General features: G+C 38.0%; 1 protein-coding gene across 1 annotated transcript in view; it reads right to left on the reverse strand.

Moving 5' to 3' along the window:
• Positions 1-13,923, reverse strand: part of KDM5B (lysine demethylase 5B) — a 58,305-nt gene that overhangs the window by 32,995 nt on the left and 11,387 nt on the right. Inside the window, exons 2-5 of the mRNA XM_069771579.1 lie at positions 12,068-12,145; positions 10,599-10,721; positions 9,497-9,667; positions 3,375-3,509 (exon numbers count right to left, since the gene is read on the reverse strand). Of these exons, the coding sequence (XP_069627680.1) occupies positions 3,375-3,509; positions 9,497-9,667; positions 10,599-10,721; positions 12,068-12,145 (507 nt within the window). The remainder of the gene's footprint in view (positions 1-3,374; positions 3,510-9,496; positions 9,668-10,598; positions 10,722-12,067; positions 12,146-13,923) is intronic.

Here is a 13,923-nt window from a genome sequence, read left to right on the forward strand (position 1 = left end):
CAGACCCTACAAGGTTTTAAAATACACCTTTCAATATTCTCAAGAGCTGAGAAAAGAACTGGGGAAAAAAAAGATAATTTTGACTTCCACAATAAAAAAAAAAATCTTTCTGCATACAATTCTTAATCCACTATGATAAATGCCAAGAGAGGACTGCAAAGGTTCAGAGAACAAGCTGCTGTGAGACACAAACACTTCACTGAGGTACAATTGAGGTCTTAAAACTTGTAACCTGACTTGTTCTAAGAAAAAGCCAGGCAGATGGAAGTCAGATAAAGATTCTGAGGACTTAATTTAAACTCAAAAAAACATTTTATACTGATAAACAAATAAATCTCAAAAGGCAACCTGAATTTCTGAAATACTTGTATTCAATTATTTAAAAACGAGTTCAGGGAGAAATAACAGGGAACAACCTGGAGAGATTTGAAAGGAAATCCTACAAAAAGCCTGTGCCAATAATGATACCACGTTTTTAGCTTGATTTCAGACGACCTTGGTAAGAAGCAAAGGAGCAAGGAACTTTGGTCTTTCATAGATTTTCTTTTACTCTTGAGAAGCAGAACATACTCCAGTCTTCTAAGCAGGGAACTCAGTGTATTGTGGAGCTTTCAACACAGAATAATGTTTTTCCATTTAATTCTTATATTTCTTCCCTGAAGTTCTGAGACTGTGGGAGAACAATTCTCAAATCCCTCAGCGTAAAGACGGGTTTCTCCAACATTGTACTTTTTACACTTAATTTCTTAAGGAAATGAGGTCATGCAACCACTTTCTTGCTACTCACACAAGTCAGTCCACTACCAACCACTCCCTGAACCCCAAATAATGGGATTTGTTGGCCTAGCTCTAAAAGCATGACTTCCAGGCTGAATGCATCATCAGGTATTTGAAGGGGCGGTGTTTGGTGTTTCTGTTTGGGGAGGGGAAGGGGGGGGGATGTAGGCTTGTTTGGTTGGTTGGTTTGGATTTTTACAGAGGTGGTTTTGACATTATTTTCCCTTCACTTTCTGTGTTCTCTTTGTCCAAACTATTGTCTCCATGAGACCAGGCAGAGGTCCCATTGCTTAAGATCTGCAAAAAAATGCTGTTCATTATATTTAGTAATACTGAATAAGAGTCAGTTTGCACTGATCCTCAAGCAATGCAGTAACAGATGCTCCATCTTCTGCATCTTTGACTTCTGTGAGTTGCACCCTTATTCTGTGCTTAAGCCTAAGGGCTAAAGAGCAGCTCTTTTTTGGCCTGAGTATTTCATTATATCGATTCATCTCACTTTCACTTCTGTAGCATTGTTCTGGTCTTTTACACTTACTTTTCTACATCAAGCACCTACATCCTTTGCCTTTCAAAACCAGCCTATGGCTGTCACTCCCCTGTTCCTTGCTAATTATGAACATTTTCTCCTAAGTGTTTACTCACCAAGTAGGAAAGGGCAAGGTAAAACTGTCTTACAATTGCAAACTAACACTTATCCCACAGGCTGTATTTTTTGCTAGTAAGAATAATTTACAATGCTTTCCTGCAGTTCACTTATTTTAAATGTTTATACTAGATGGTTAGCCTTTGAAAAGCAGGAAATGTCAAACTGGTAAACGTAAGAATGAACTTAGGTTTTACAATTTAAGACACTGACAAATCCTTGTATATCTCATTAGAGCAAAAGGTTGAGACACGTTAACCAAACATTACTACTTTGCAAGCTGGTCCATGCAAAAATCAACTGCTTGTAGCTTCAATGTAGAATAAAATGGATTTAATCAACTTAGCTGGCTTTGCACTGAAATGGAAAAGAAACACTCACATTAACGAATCTTAACTTTTGGAAATTACCGTCTTAAAACACTACAGCTGCTTGCTAAGCTAGTTAGTCCATGCTGCTTAATTCAGCCTTAGCTCTGTATGTTTCCATTCTATTCTTAATCAAGTATTTTCTGTCCACAAAAAACTAGGTGCTCAGGGAAAGACCTGAGAGGATAGGCTTATATTTTGGCTAAGTATGAGTAGTTAGTTTTCACAGAAATGACGAAAATGTGCATTCTTTGTTAGTCAGTGTCATCCGACACAACCGTCAGAGGAGAAGCTAAAATTTTAGTGTATATTTGCCCTGCTGTTAATCTTTAAAGGATACACGAGAACTAGCATCTTTCAATCACAGGCAGATGCTTTAAATTGAAAGTTCCAGATCAAACTACTGAGGTTTCCTCAGAATTACAAATCTATTTGTAACAGGGTATTTGAGTGGAAAAGCTTTCGAAAACCTTAATTGTAACTTATTAACTAATTATAGGCAGAATTTGCAACAACTAAGCTGTACTACTTGGTAGTAATAAAGACCAAGACTAGAACAATGGGAGTTACTAAAGAGTCTGAAACAAACTTAAATACAAATCTGGATTATAATAAAGAGAGTCAAACATGACCTTCCTAACTCATGATGTCACCACTAATAAGACTATCTCCTGGGAATAAGCCTCCCCTACTCTTCATCTGCTCAAACAACAGAAAGAGTAAACTCTCTGAAGGCAGGAACATCAGTCTGGAAAGACTGAAGTCACAGCATCACAGTTTTCCAGCAATGAAGAAGACGCATCACGGTCTCCTAAAATATGTCCTCACAGGAGAACTCTATGCAGATTTAATAAATAAATTTTATGCTTATCCAAATAAATATTATTTCTTAAGCACATGTAAGATTAATCCTGTTTGGTTGTACAAAACCATACTGACTTAACGTTACGCAATTGTTTCCTTATATTGCATAGTGAAAGCAAATTGATAGAACTCAGTAAAAAATGAAATACAACAATGCTAGTGTTATAACAAAAACCTTCTCTGCTCTAACATCTGGCTTCAACTCATGAGAGATTTACAGGAACCTCTCAACACATTTAAAGAATAACTACTGTTCACTGGCTATCCTCTGAGGAAATGAGAGAGATCAAAGCTGCAAAAGAGAAGCTTCATTTCTAGAATTTATCACCTGTATTTTAATCTATGAGCCCCATATTATTTATAATCATGCTAAAAACATTATTATAGCATACACACTCATAACTAATGTGTCAGTGGAACAGCTTCAGTAGAAGAGCCGCTCAGAACTCCAAACCTCAGTAACACACTTTTTAAAGTATCACAAAATCCTTACCATATTATTTATAATTTACACAAGTATAAATATTTAACAATGACAAAGAAAATGTTAAACAGCTGTTTACTGTGCATATACATTTAGTGATCTGATCAAAACAACATTTGTCCTGTAATTCAACTAAAACCTGTTGTGCCATGTAGCTAGGCAAACTATCAATGCGTTATGATTTCAAGCTCGGTCACCACAGAACATTTGCCCATACAAAGACAGATTATCTCACCTCTGCTCTTAGGCGTTTTGCTCGACGAGCAGGTGGACAAGTTTCAGATGGCTGAACAGACTGTCTCTGTGGAATATCATGGGGCTTATATTCCTTGTCCTTTGTGTCACTAGTGAGATCTGGTTTCTGCAAGCACTAAAGAGACACAATTTGATTACTTAATTTCTGCCGCTGCTTCTAATACCAATTTTGTGTAGAACAATTTCCTGGCTAATGTGAAAGAATATAGACAGGGCTTTAATAATTGCTGTGCTGAGTTAATAAAAACAGTATTTATGAGAATTGTAACATTACCTATATGAACAAGTCACAAAATCACTTTTTCCTGTCTTTTTACTGAATGCAATAACCATTACAAAGGATCTTCAATAAAGCTGAATTCAACCTTTAAATGTTACAAGCCCCAAACATTTCTCTATGGGAATACCAATACCAATTCTTCTAGTAGATGGTGCTTTTGGAGACTGTACAGCATACTGGAAACTGCTGTAGCATCCTCAGGTTGCATTACTGTAAGGCTAACATACAGAGCAATATAAAAGTAAATTACAGCCTATCATACATCCCTGTCTTAACTGAAATACAATTTTGTCCGAAAAACATTGCAGAAGCTATGTTCTTTATGTTTTGGAGAGGACAACTCTGCTGCATGAATTAAGGGCAGAAGGGAAGAAGATGCAAGAACAGTTTTAGTTCTTCAAAGCTGCTGAATGAACACATTTAATTGCTGAAAACTGTGCATACATTTGGCAAGAAAAGTAATAATTAATGACAATTCCAAGTTTGTCAAGCCACACAACATTCAGTAACAGCAGACAAAATATTAACACTTTTTAATGAGTAAACAATGAATCTTGAATAAAGAAAAAGTCTTATGTTTTCAGAAGGTATTTCACACAAATTGCTGGATCTACATTTCCTCAGTTCTGTTAATCTGTTGCCATAACAAGCATTTTCTTACCAAGAGAGAAACAGGACAGGAACTACAAGAGAACCACTGCAGCAGCATAAGGACTGATGTTCTGCAGACAGCACCGAAATGAGACTTTCAGAAACAAATGATAGTGAGAAGAGGGGATGGGAAAAGGAGGGAAAAGTGGTATTTTAGAAGACAAGTCCATGCTGAAAGAAGTATGTATTTAACAAAAAAGAAGTATCAGTCAAGGGTAGCGGAATATCATTAACTATCACCCACAGACAGTCCACAACACTGCTCAAAGAAACCTCCAGAATTTCTGTTTTATTTAGGACTGTCTTCAATCTTAGACTTTGCAAGCTCTAGACTCATTCTTTGAAAGCAAATGTGTGACTTAATTTCAACATTAAATACACAAAAACACCCAACTTTGCAGCTTATGCATGTGAGCAGTAAGTCCTGGGTGATGCTCAAAGTTGGGCACGCTCCCATGCGGTGTACTTGGAGGCCACAGAGCACTGCAGCTAGCTCTTCAGAAGAGCATGCTCCCTTAAAGCTTACACCGAAAGAAGATGATGTGCATTATTTAACATTAACATCAGTGGGAGAAAGTAAAAAATAACAATTTCTCAGGACAGAAAATAGACAAGCAGAAAAGGTAAGTGAGTAGGAAAAACACAAAAATGAGAGAACAGAAAAGCAAATGAGATCAATGCCACATAGAACATTGCCAAATTTAATGACTTCTATAAAATCTGGTTCCTTGAATCGTTTCCTCATGTGAAACCCAAATCTTTCACTAAAAAAAAAAAGTCTACTCCTGGTAACAGAGGACATACAATCCTTGAAAGCAAATATCTAGAAGGCAAACAGCTTTTCCTAAACAAAAGGGTAATGAAAACTTGAAAGAGAGAAACAACAAACAGCATAACTTGCCTCACTTCAGTGGAGTGCCCAAGCGAAAAAAAAAGAAAAAGCACTGTTCACTGAAAAAAGCCTGGAAGACATTTCCTAAATATTGAGGTTTCAACAACTATTTAAGCAGAAACATCTCCCAGTGCCTCGGTAACCTGAAAGCAAAGCGGTAGTATGAATGGCTGTTAATTAACATTTTCAACTGTAACTAGACAAAGAACTAGAAGTGTAAGTCCTGTCTTAAGGATGGGAATTCCTCTGAACCTACTTTACTCCTAGACTGACATGATCAACTGCAAGCATGCATCTTTAACCAAAGACACTAGCTGCCATTTCTTCGTTCCTTTCCTTTCCCAACCGTCAGAGCCTTTCTGGTAAGGTCAAGCTTCTATCAGTAATTTACCATGAGCTCACCCTACATACTGTGATCTAGCCTGTGATCATGATCTCCTGATATTCTGACAAGATGGTTGCACATATAATCCTTGAACTCCAAGACAGTAAGTTAAAAGACCATCAGCCGAAACCATTAAGGAGCAGCTTCTTCGGCAGGCAAAGGACAGAGCAGGAATGTTCACAAGGCCTCTGGGATTTCAAAAGATGGGGGGAAAAAAATAGGGATACAATTAATCTCCTCCAGGTTTAGATGTTTATGAAATAGTAATTTACACATAAGCTAATCACCCAGGCTCCCTGTACTTGCAGAATACAACAGGCCTACCCCTGCTACATATCCACTTGAGGATAAGAACCACCAACTCCAGAAGTGCTTTTTTTTCTCCAGAAACAACAAAGGGTCCTAGAGAACTATCTTACAGAAACATCTTTATGAGAGGCATACACATATAAATCTTTGGACATATGAATCCCACTCAGGACATTAAAGCCTTAGTTTGGAAAAGAGACTGGACCCAGAGTTACTGAACCAGTCGTATTCACTGAAAAACAGAACACCACAAGACCATCTCTAGTCCCCCGAACTGTAGTTGCATTTTAAATCATGCAAACATCTGGGCAATGCAGCACAGAAGATGCATTGACAGAAGATTATCAATTGATGTAGGGGGACGTTTATCCCTCTGGGCATATAGTGTGATTCTGTAGTGTCATACTGATGGTTACTATGGCTAAGAATGTAAGGGAGGCACAGACAGTAAGAACCAGTACACTAACAGGTTTACTGCAACTGCTCTGGAGACAAATGCCCAAGACCTGTCTAGTCCAATGTTTCAAGATAAGAATAAAACAAATATACCCCTGCAGAGAGCTGCTTTCAGTATTAGAAACTGGCTGATTTAAGAAATTTTTGCTATTTGACTGAACAAGAGCTTTAATAAAAACATGCTGTCTGTTCACCTCTGAACAGCTCCAGATATTTTCACTATTTTATATGTATATAGAAATATCTCCAGCTGGGATATCTGTCACTCCTGAATGACTCCTGAAGCCAGTTTAACGTATATTTAAGCCACACACAAATAATTAATGCTATACACAGATCTCATCCAGATTTAAGTTATAGCATAGTCATTAGTGGAAACTACATCATTACGTATTTTCTGCTTTTGCAGAAAAAAGTCAACGAATATTGCAAGTACTACCAATTAAAAAAAAATTCAAAAAAAATCAGTGAATGCAAGAACTAGTCTTTTATGGATGATCATCCTGGTTGCATGAAGAGTTTCTCTCAGAAGGCTTGTTGAAATATCACAAGAAGGAACCACACATCTCAAACTGACAGCTGTCAAATCTAATACCTACATCTTCTCCAAAACCAAAAATCACAGATGCTTAGATTCCCAGTAAAGCACTGAATAGACGTACAATAAAATGGACACCTACACAAGAAGCATCTGGGAAAGCACCACTTACTGAGAACACATGGAAGAAAGCCAAAAAGAATCTCATCTAATATTCTTCTTCAAAAAATGTATTGCAAAACAAACTCAGTTGGAAGACAACATTGTCAGGAGGAAAAAAAAAAAGTCAAATCTTAAGAGTGAAAAATGAGCTAAACCCAACATATTTCTGTGGATTCTCTCAGTTCATTGAAAATATACATCTCTGCCACATACAGGACGGGAATATTTTAACAACTTAGGGTGGGGTTAAAAAAAAAATGAAGTTAACCATACCTACATAGCTTTTCCAGAACTGCATCCACTAAACACATCAGTTTGGAACAAATGTCAGGTGCCCATTGCAAGAGAAAGCTTGGAAAGTTACATTTAAAAAGAAGCATGACCTCATTTGAGAAGGCTTTTCTCTTCTAAAACGGTCCACTACTGAGAAAACCATGAATGTAAACATCAACTGGGTGATAGACACTCGCACAGGGAACCTACATTTCCAAGGAAGTGTGATACCATGTTAACTGTTTTACAACTTTGAATTAAATCTTTCCTTGTGCAATTGCATCTCAAAAATATGAAAGCAAAGCTAGGTGTCACAAAACACACCAGCTAAAAAAAAAAAAAAAACCAAAACAAAAAAACACCAACAAACCGCAGTTTCAGACCTTCTGTTAGGTCTGCAAAGTTTTCAATGAAATGCTGTCCTGGTTTCAGCTGGGGTAAAGTTAATTTTCTTTCTACTAGCTGGTATAGCATTCTGTTTTGGATTTAGTATGAGAAGAATGTTGGTAACACACTGATGTTTTCAGTTGTAGCTAAGTAGTGTTTATACTAAGTCAAGGATTTTTCAGCTTCTCATGCCCAGCCAGCAAGAAGGCTGGAGGGGCACAAGAAGTTGGGAGGGGACACAGCCAGGACAGCTGACCCAAACTGGCCAAAGGGGTATTCCATACCAAGTGATGTCATGCCCAGTATATAAACTTGGGGGTAGTTGGCCTGGAGGGGGTAGATCACTGCTTGGGATTGGTCAGCAAGCGGTGAGCAATTGCATTGTGCATCACTTGTTTTATATATTCCAATTCTTTTATTAGTATTGTGATTTTATTATTATTATCTTTATTAGTTTCTTCCTTTCTGTTCTATTAAACTGTTCTTATCTCAACCCACGAGTTTTACCTTTTTCCTTCCAATTCTCTCCCCCATCCCACTGGGTGAGGGGGAAGTGAGTGAGTGGCTGCGTGTGGCTGGGGTTAAACCACGACAAATCGACAAATGCCTTCAGAAAATGCTGTTGCTTTCCATTGCTTAACATGAATGTGTTTGAGATAAGGCAAAATATTTTTGATACAGCATTTCCCCTAGCAGGAAGATTTTTATATTCAGCTATATTTTGTTCTTATCCTCTGTTTGAAAAACACTCAAAACCACACAAGTTACATTATTTTTTCTGAAGGGTCTGCAGAATCTAGCTGTTTTTCACTGAAAAGTGATCATCACTAGCTAAATAAAAAGCTTTCAATTTCAACCTTTGTTGACTTACGTCAAATCCCTCCCTCATTTTGGTAGTTTTATGTAAAAGGCTAGCGTTCATTTTTGTAGACAGGGACATGCTTGTAACAGGATTAGGGCTTTTATTGGTTAAAAAAAGTCAACACTCTTCTCTTTGAAAGATCATCATGTTAAGAGTGTTTCAAATAAATAAAAATAGATGTTGGCAACTGCAACCTATTTTGGTTTTCCAAATAAATGACTACTGCTCTAAAAGAAAGGCCCTATTCTTCATTAAAGATTACGCTGCTTCCACTCTCAACCAACCCTGAATTTTGTTTTAATGGCCATATCTAAGCAGGAAGGATGAAGATTTAAGCTTGAAAAAAGTCACAAGCCATACTGTTAACTATACTGCAATATCCATGAAGCATTCTTGAACTTGGACACCCTTAGTGAAAGCAAGATGAGTTACTGCCATAAAACTGCCATGGTTTGATATAGTTCCTCAGTCACTCCACGTGCAAGTGATACAGACCCATAGCACTGTTGTTCTATCAGAGAGATGGACCTATAATGATCTGTGGATATAGTAGTATTTTGCATTTGACAAAACAGCATTAAAGAAATCGTTATAGGAAGTCTGAAAGTTCATTACCATGAGGCTTCTGTAAAGCGTATAGAGAAAATACAAAAAGGTAGTATTCAAAGCAGTCAGTAAGAGGTTACCTTGAAGTAATTCTAAAAACTTTACTTTTGATTAAAAGTTTGCCTATAGCTTTCTGAATTGCTTGCATCAACGCCACAGACTGAATCTTTGTCACTGGCATGCCACAAAGCATAAAATGCAGCCTTTGGAAATGTTCCATGAATAAAAAAAAAACAAAAAAAAATACACACCCCCCCCCCCCCAAAAACTCAGAACTTCAGTTAGCTTCAACATAGCTTACCAACAGGCTCGCTCCAGACTGGAATAAGTTGTAAGGATAGAGAATGCGCTCATAATGTGCACGGATGTGCGAACCCACAGCTTTGCCAGGAGCAAAACCCATCCTAGTGGCTATTTTGGTCCATTTTCTTTCCTTGCAAACTACATCAAATCCTCCTTCTTCTGCAACTAGCTAAAAAGCAAAAACAAAATGGTCATATATTTAATACTAAAATAATCAGCATTTAAGGAAAGCACTGCTAGTTTAAAAGGCAAGACAACGCCACAATTGCTGTTTTAAACCAGAAAAGTACAGATTTAAAAAAACCCACAAAACATGAAAGGTGTTTAAAAGCTATAACTGGAACGTACAACATATAACCTATTCAGGAATTGTCAACTTGTTGAATTACTTTACAAACAAGTCAGCACCTGTATTAGATGACCAAACAGTAATTCAGCCTACTTTTAAGAATTTGTCTGGCTGCAATTTGTCACGCCTCCACTTTGTATTCCAACACGACTTTCTAGCACAGTACAATCAGTTCTTCTCACTGGAACAAGTACTACGAAATAGGCTCAAAAGCAACCAAATAAAAACTACCTTAAACATACAAGAAAACAGAGCAAACATATCCTTGGGGTCAGTGAATCCCATCCCTTACTATTAGAATACATAAACTCCTCCAGAAGTTTTACAAGCTTCATTCAGCAGGGTTCCTTGGGCTTCTTTACTGAATCAGGCTGAGTGAGCAGCTGCATGGTGCTTAGTTGCTGGCTGGGGGTAAACCACAACAGTCTCCTATATTTCTAATGGAAATACTGTTATTGTTCAGAAGCTTTCTCCAGTTAAGCCTAAGTTTATTCCTGACCAGTTTGTATCCCAAGTTCAACTTTAAAGGAGAGCTCAAAATTTAATTTGATCTCCTAGCTCACATGAAAACTCCCAGGACACTGTATTTCCTACTATTTTGTCACATTAGCTATGTTATGTTAAACAAAGAAATACTTTTTTCAACTTAGATATACCCCAAAATCTCCCTTGAACAACTGTGATACCATCCCAGAAACTGAGATAACAGAACATCTTTTTAGGATGAGTTTCTCCCTTGTTAAAGTCTTACTCTATTAAGCTGAAATAAATCCAAGATCTTCCTCTCCACGTGTGGAATTTTCAGTGTACATCCTTGAAGCTCCCAAAACTTTGCAATCTGGTCCAGAAAATTCAGCTTTACACGAGTTTGGGCCTGAAAAAACAAAAACAAACAGACAAAAAAATTAACTGCATACTAAATGCAGATTAAGCTTTTGTATCCCAGTGTTTATAAAGCTGCAGCCTCAGCTGCCTGCCTGGTTTTTCCCTCTGCAGGTGTAATTTTGCATTTTTCCCTCTTGTCATATGCAGAAAAAAAAAATTCCATACAGATACCACCAGTCTTTCCTCAAGGCACTTTTTGTTGACTTTTACTGCATTTAGAAAAATACTTTCTGAGGACAAGCAATGAGTTATTAATACTAAAAACTACCTAAACTAGCTGCATTGCTAGGATTTATTACATTTACTAATGTAATAAAAGTAATCATTTCTTACAGTTTGGTTTATTTGTAATAAAAAAAAATTATGGCTAATTACAAAAAAAAAAAAAAAAAACCCAAAAAAAAACAAACGTAAAAAAGGGGTTTTTCTGTTATCCCTTTTCACTCCCAACTGCATTTGTTACATTTGTATGGATACAAACCAGTCAGGGCAGGGAAAGCTGACTAGTCTGTTTGCACAGTAATTCACACAGTAAGACAACTGGACTGTTGCTGTGTTAAAGAGTAGTAGCTCAGACTTGAATTTTGACAGTTTATTTTCGTCACATTTTCTATTCTTAAGGTAAAAAATGGCCATGTCTACACAGACTAGCTTGTTCTCAAAACTCCAGAGAGCTCCGAACCACTTTGTGTGCACACAAATCTGTCTTAGCATCCAAAGCCAGCTCTTACCCTGGCACCTCACATAACCACATCAGGACTTCAGAAAACAAGCATCATGAGAAAAATGAGGCAGGCAAAGAGTCACCATCATTCCAATTCATACCAGCAGCGAGCTAACCAGGACTCCTCACCACTCCCTTCTTCTAGTCTGAATTCATGAAAGCAGTGAAAGAAAGTGCTTGCAAACAGCAAATTTCCACCAACTGAATCCAGATTTTGTAATTATTTCTTCCAAATGGCTTGTTATTTTTAAAGCACTCTGTAAATGTTTCATGTCTTCTACTTTTAAAAGATGCTGTATATGTGCAAAACACAGACACAAATCTATGGCACTTGAGAATTTGAGTTTAACCTCTTATAAGCACCTCTGTATGGAAAAGGCCTGAATTATGTTCCTTTAATGAGCATTAACTTTACTTTTTATGCTTTGTGTTTTTAACTACGCTCTGAAACAGATGAATTTCTGTGCTCATTAAAAACTGATGTTCAGAGGTCCTGAGTGCTGTCAGCTCAAGTCGAACACAACTCATGGTCAATCCACTGGAAAACACCACCTCTCAAAAAAAAATTTAAACATTTTGGAGAAGCAGCAATGTTCAGCTTTACAGTTTACCTCTAGTTCATTGAGCCTCTGGATCCTTGGTGTGAAGTGAAGCTTATCGACATCACATGCAAACGGAGGCTGCCAGTCCTGGAAAAACAGAAGAGTTTCATCAAAAGACCAGGAAAATGAAGGAAACATCTCCATATGACAATCAAATGCCAGGTAAGCCCAAAGCATGGAAGAGGTCTCCGTGGCTTCCAAACCCTCCTCAGCCCTATGCGGCACAGCATGTGCCCCTCTAGCGTGTGGCAGGAGGCCAGCGCAAGGGCTGCATCCCAACCTGTCAGCTATCACAGCCCACCACACTCCCAGCTCTGGTGAGCTCTACTTCTGTTTCCAAATTACTTCACGTTGAGCAAGCCTAGAAAGCAGGACGAATGAGATATGCCGAGTGAGCTTCATTGTCTACCCCTTAAAATATTCGTTGTGCCTTCGAAATAGATAATGAAACCACAAAATAAATGACATTTGGAGAGTAAAGGACCTGTCCCAAAAGATAAGCTTCCAGCCACACACCGAGCCAGTCCACCCTCTCCTCTCCCCACCCAGGCGGAGTAGCTAAAGGTGCTGCACAGACCATTCGCCCTGGTCTCACGACAACCATCACCTGCCCAGGCCCATTCCCAAACGGGAACCATAGAACAGCTGAGGATTGTGTCTGCCGGACAGCAAGAGGAGAACTCCTTGGGAAGTGCTACCGGCGTGCAAGTCAAACCCACACAGCACTTTAAATGGGAGTAACAGAAACTCAGTTACAACTCTGAGATAGGATGTCACTTATTTTAACAACTTCAGTATTGTTACCACGCAAAACACAGAACAAAGTGAAGTTTCATAAACCACAATCCAAACTGTAATGCCTGCCTCGGTTGGGAAGACTAACACGCGCTAGCAGAGACCTTAAATACTCATCAAGGACAAATGCAGCAGTTAACACTCATAAACACTGGTCTCCGAAACAAACAGCAGCTGCACTAAAAAGCAGAAATAAAAGCTTCTTTTCCTAATTCCTTGTCTGCAAACATTCAAGAACAGCTGGAATATAACCAATTAAAAAAAGATTATTATTACTCTGACAAAATACCTGCAACTGGTAGTGTTATTTATAAATACAACTATAAAGCAATTTTATCTTTTAGATCTCCGACATCTATCACATGCAGCTGGTTTGGCAATACACAGCTTCACTAAACCAAATTAGATTTGATTTAAACTTGACAGTAATGTATTACATATAAAGCTATCTTATTATCACTAATTACAGAAGGAAGATAACACACAAGAGGTACTGATAGCGGAGTAAGACAAGAGCTTTCTACCAGGAAAAAGAACAACATTTACTCAATGCTTGCAGACTAAAGGCAACTGAAGTAAGACCAGCATCATAAGCTGAATATTCGTTATTCTAGCAGACATACTTAATACGAAAATTAGTGTCAAGAACAACCATAAAGAATTTGCAGAGCAATTACCTTACGTACAAGCATCCAGGCTCAATTCTATATTGTGACAACCCCATCCTGTCACTAGAGCAAGCCCATGTCAGAATCAGGTATTTTCACAACTAGAGAAAAGGGACACAAGAGTCACCGAGAGCATGGAAAACCTGAAGAGCAAAGAGGGACACCAATATATGCATTTTATCAAACATATGTTGACTAATCCAGAACTCTAAAGTTTTCTGATCCTACAAGGCAGCTTCAGCACACCAAAACCTGGCAAGGCCGAAATTAAAAATTGAACTGGAAGTTAGATGACAATAGGGGGATCAAGATGACAAATTATCAAGAGGATGGTCAATCCTCAACCAGTGGGACATGCTTCTCAATCATTTTTGTCTTTTAACCACAGGACTAAGACTGGTG

The sequence above is a fragment of the Haliaeetus albicilla genome, chromosome 26 (assembly GCF_947461875.1).
Source record: "Haliaeetus albicilla chromosome 26, bHalAlb1.1, whole genome shotgun sequence".
Lineage (NCBI taxonomy): Eukaryota > Metazoa > Chordata > Aves > Accipitriformes > Accipitridae > Haliaeetus > Haliaeetus albicilla.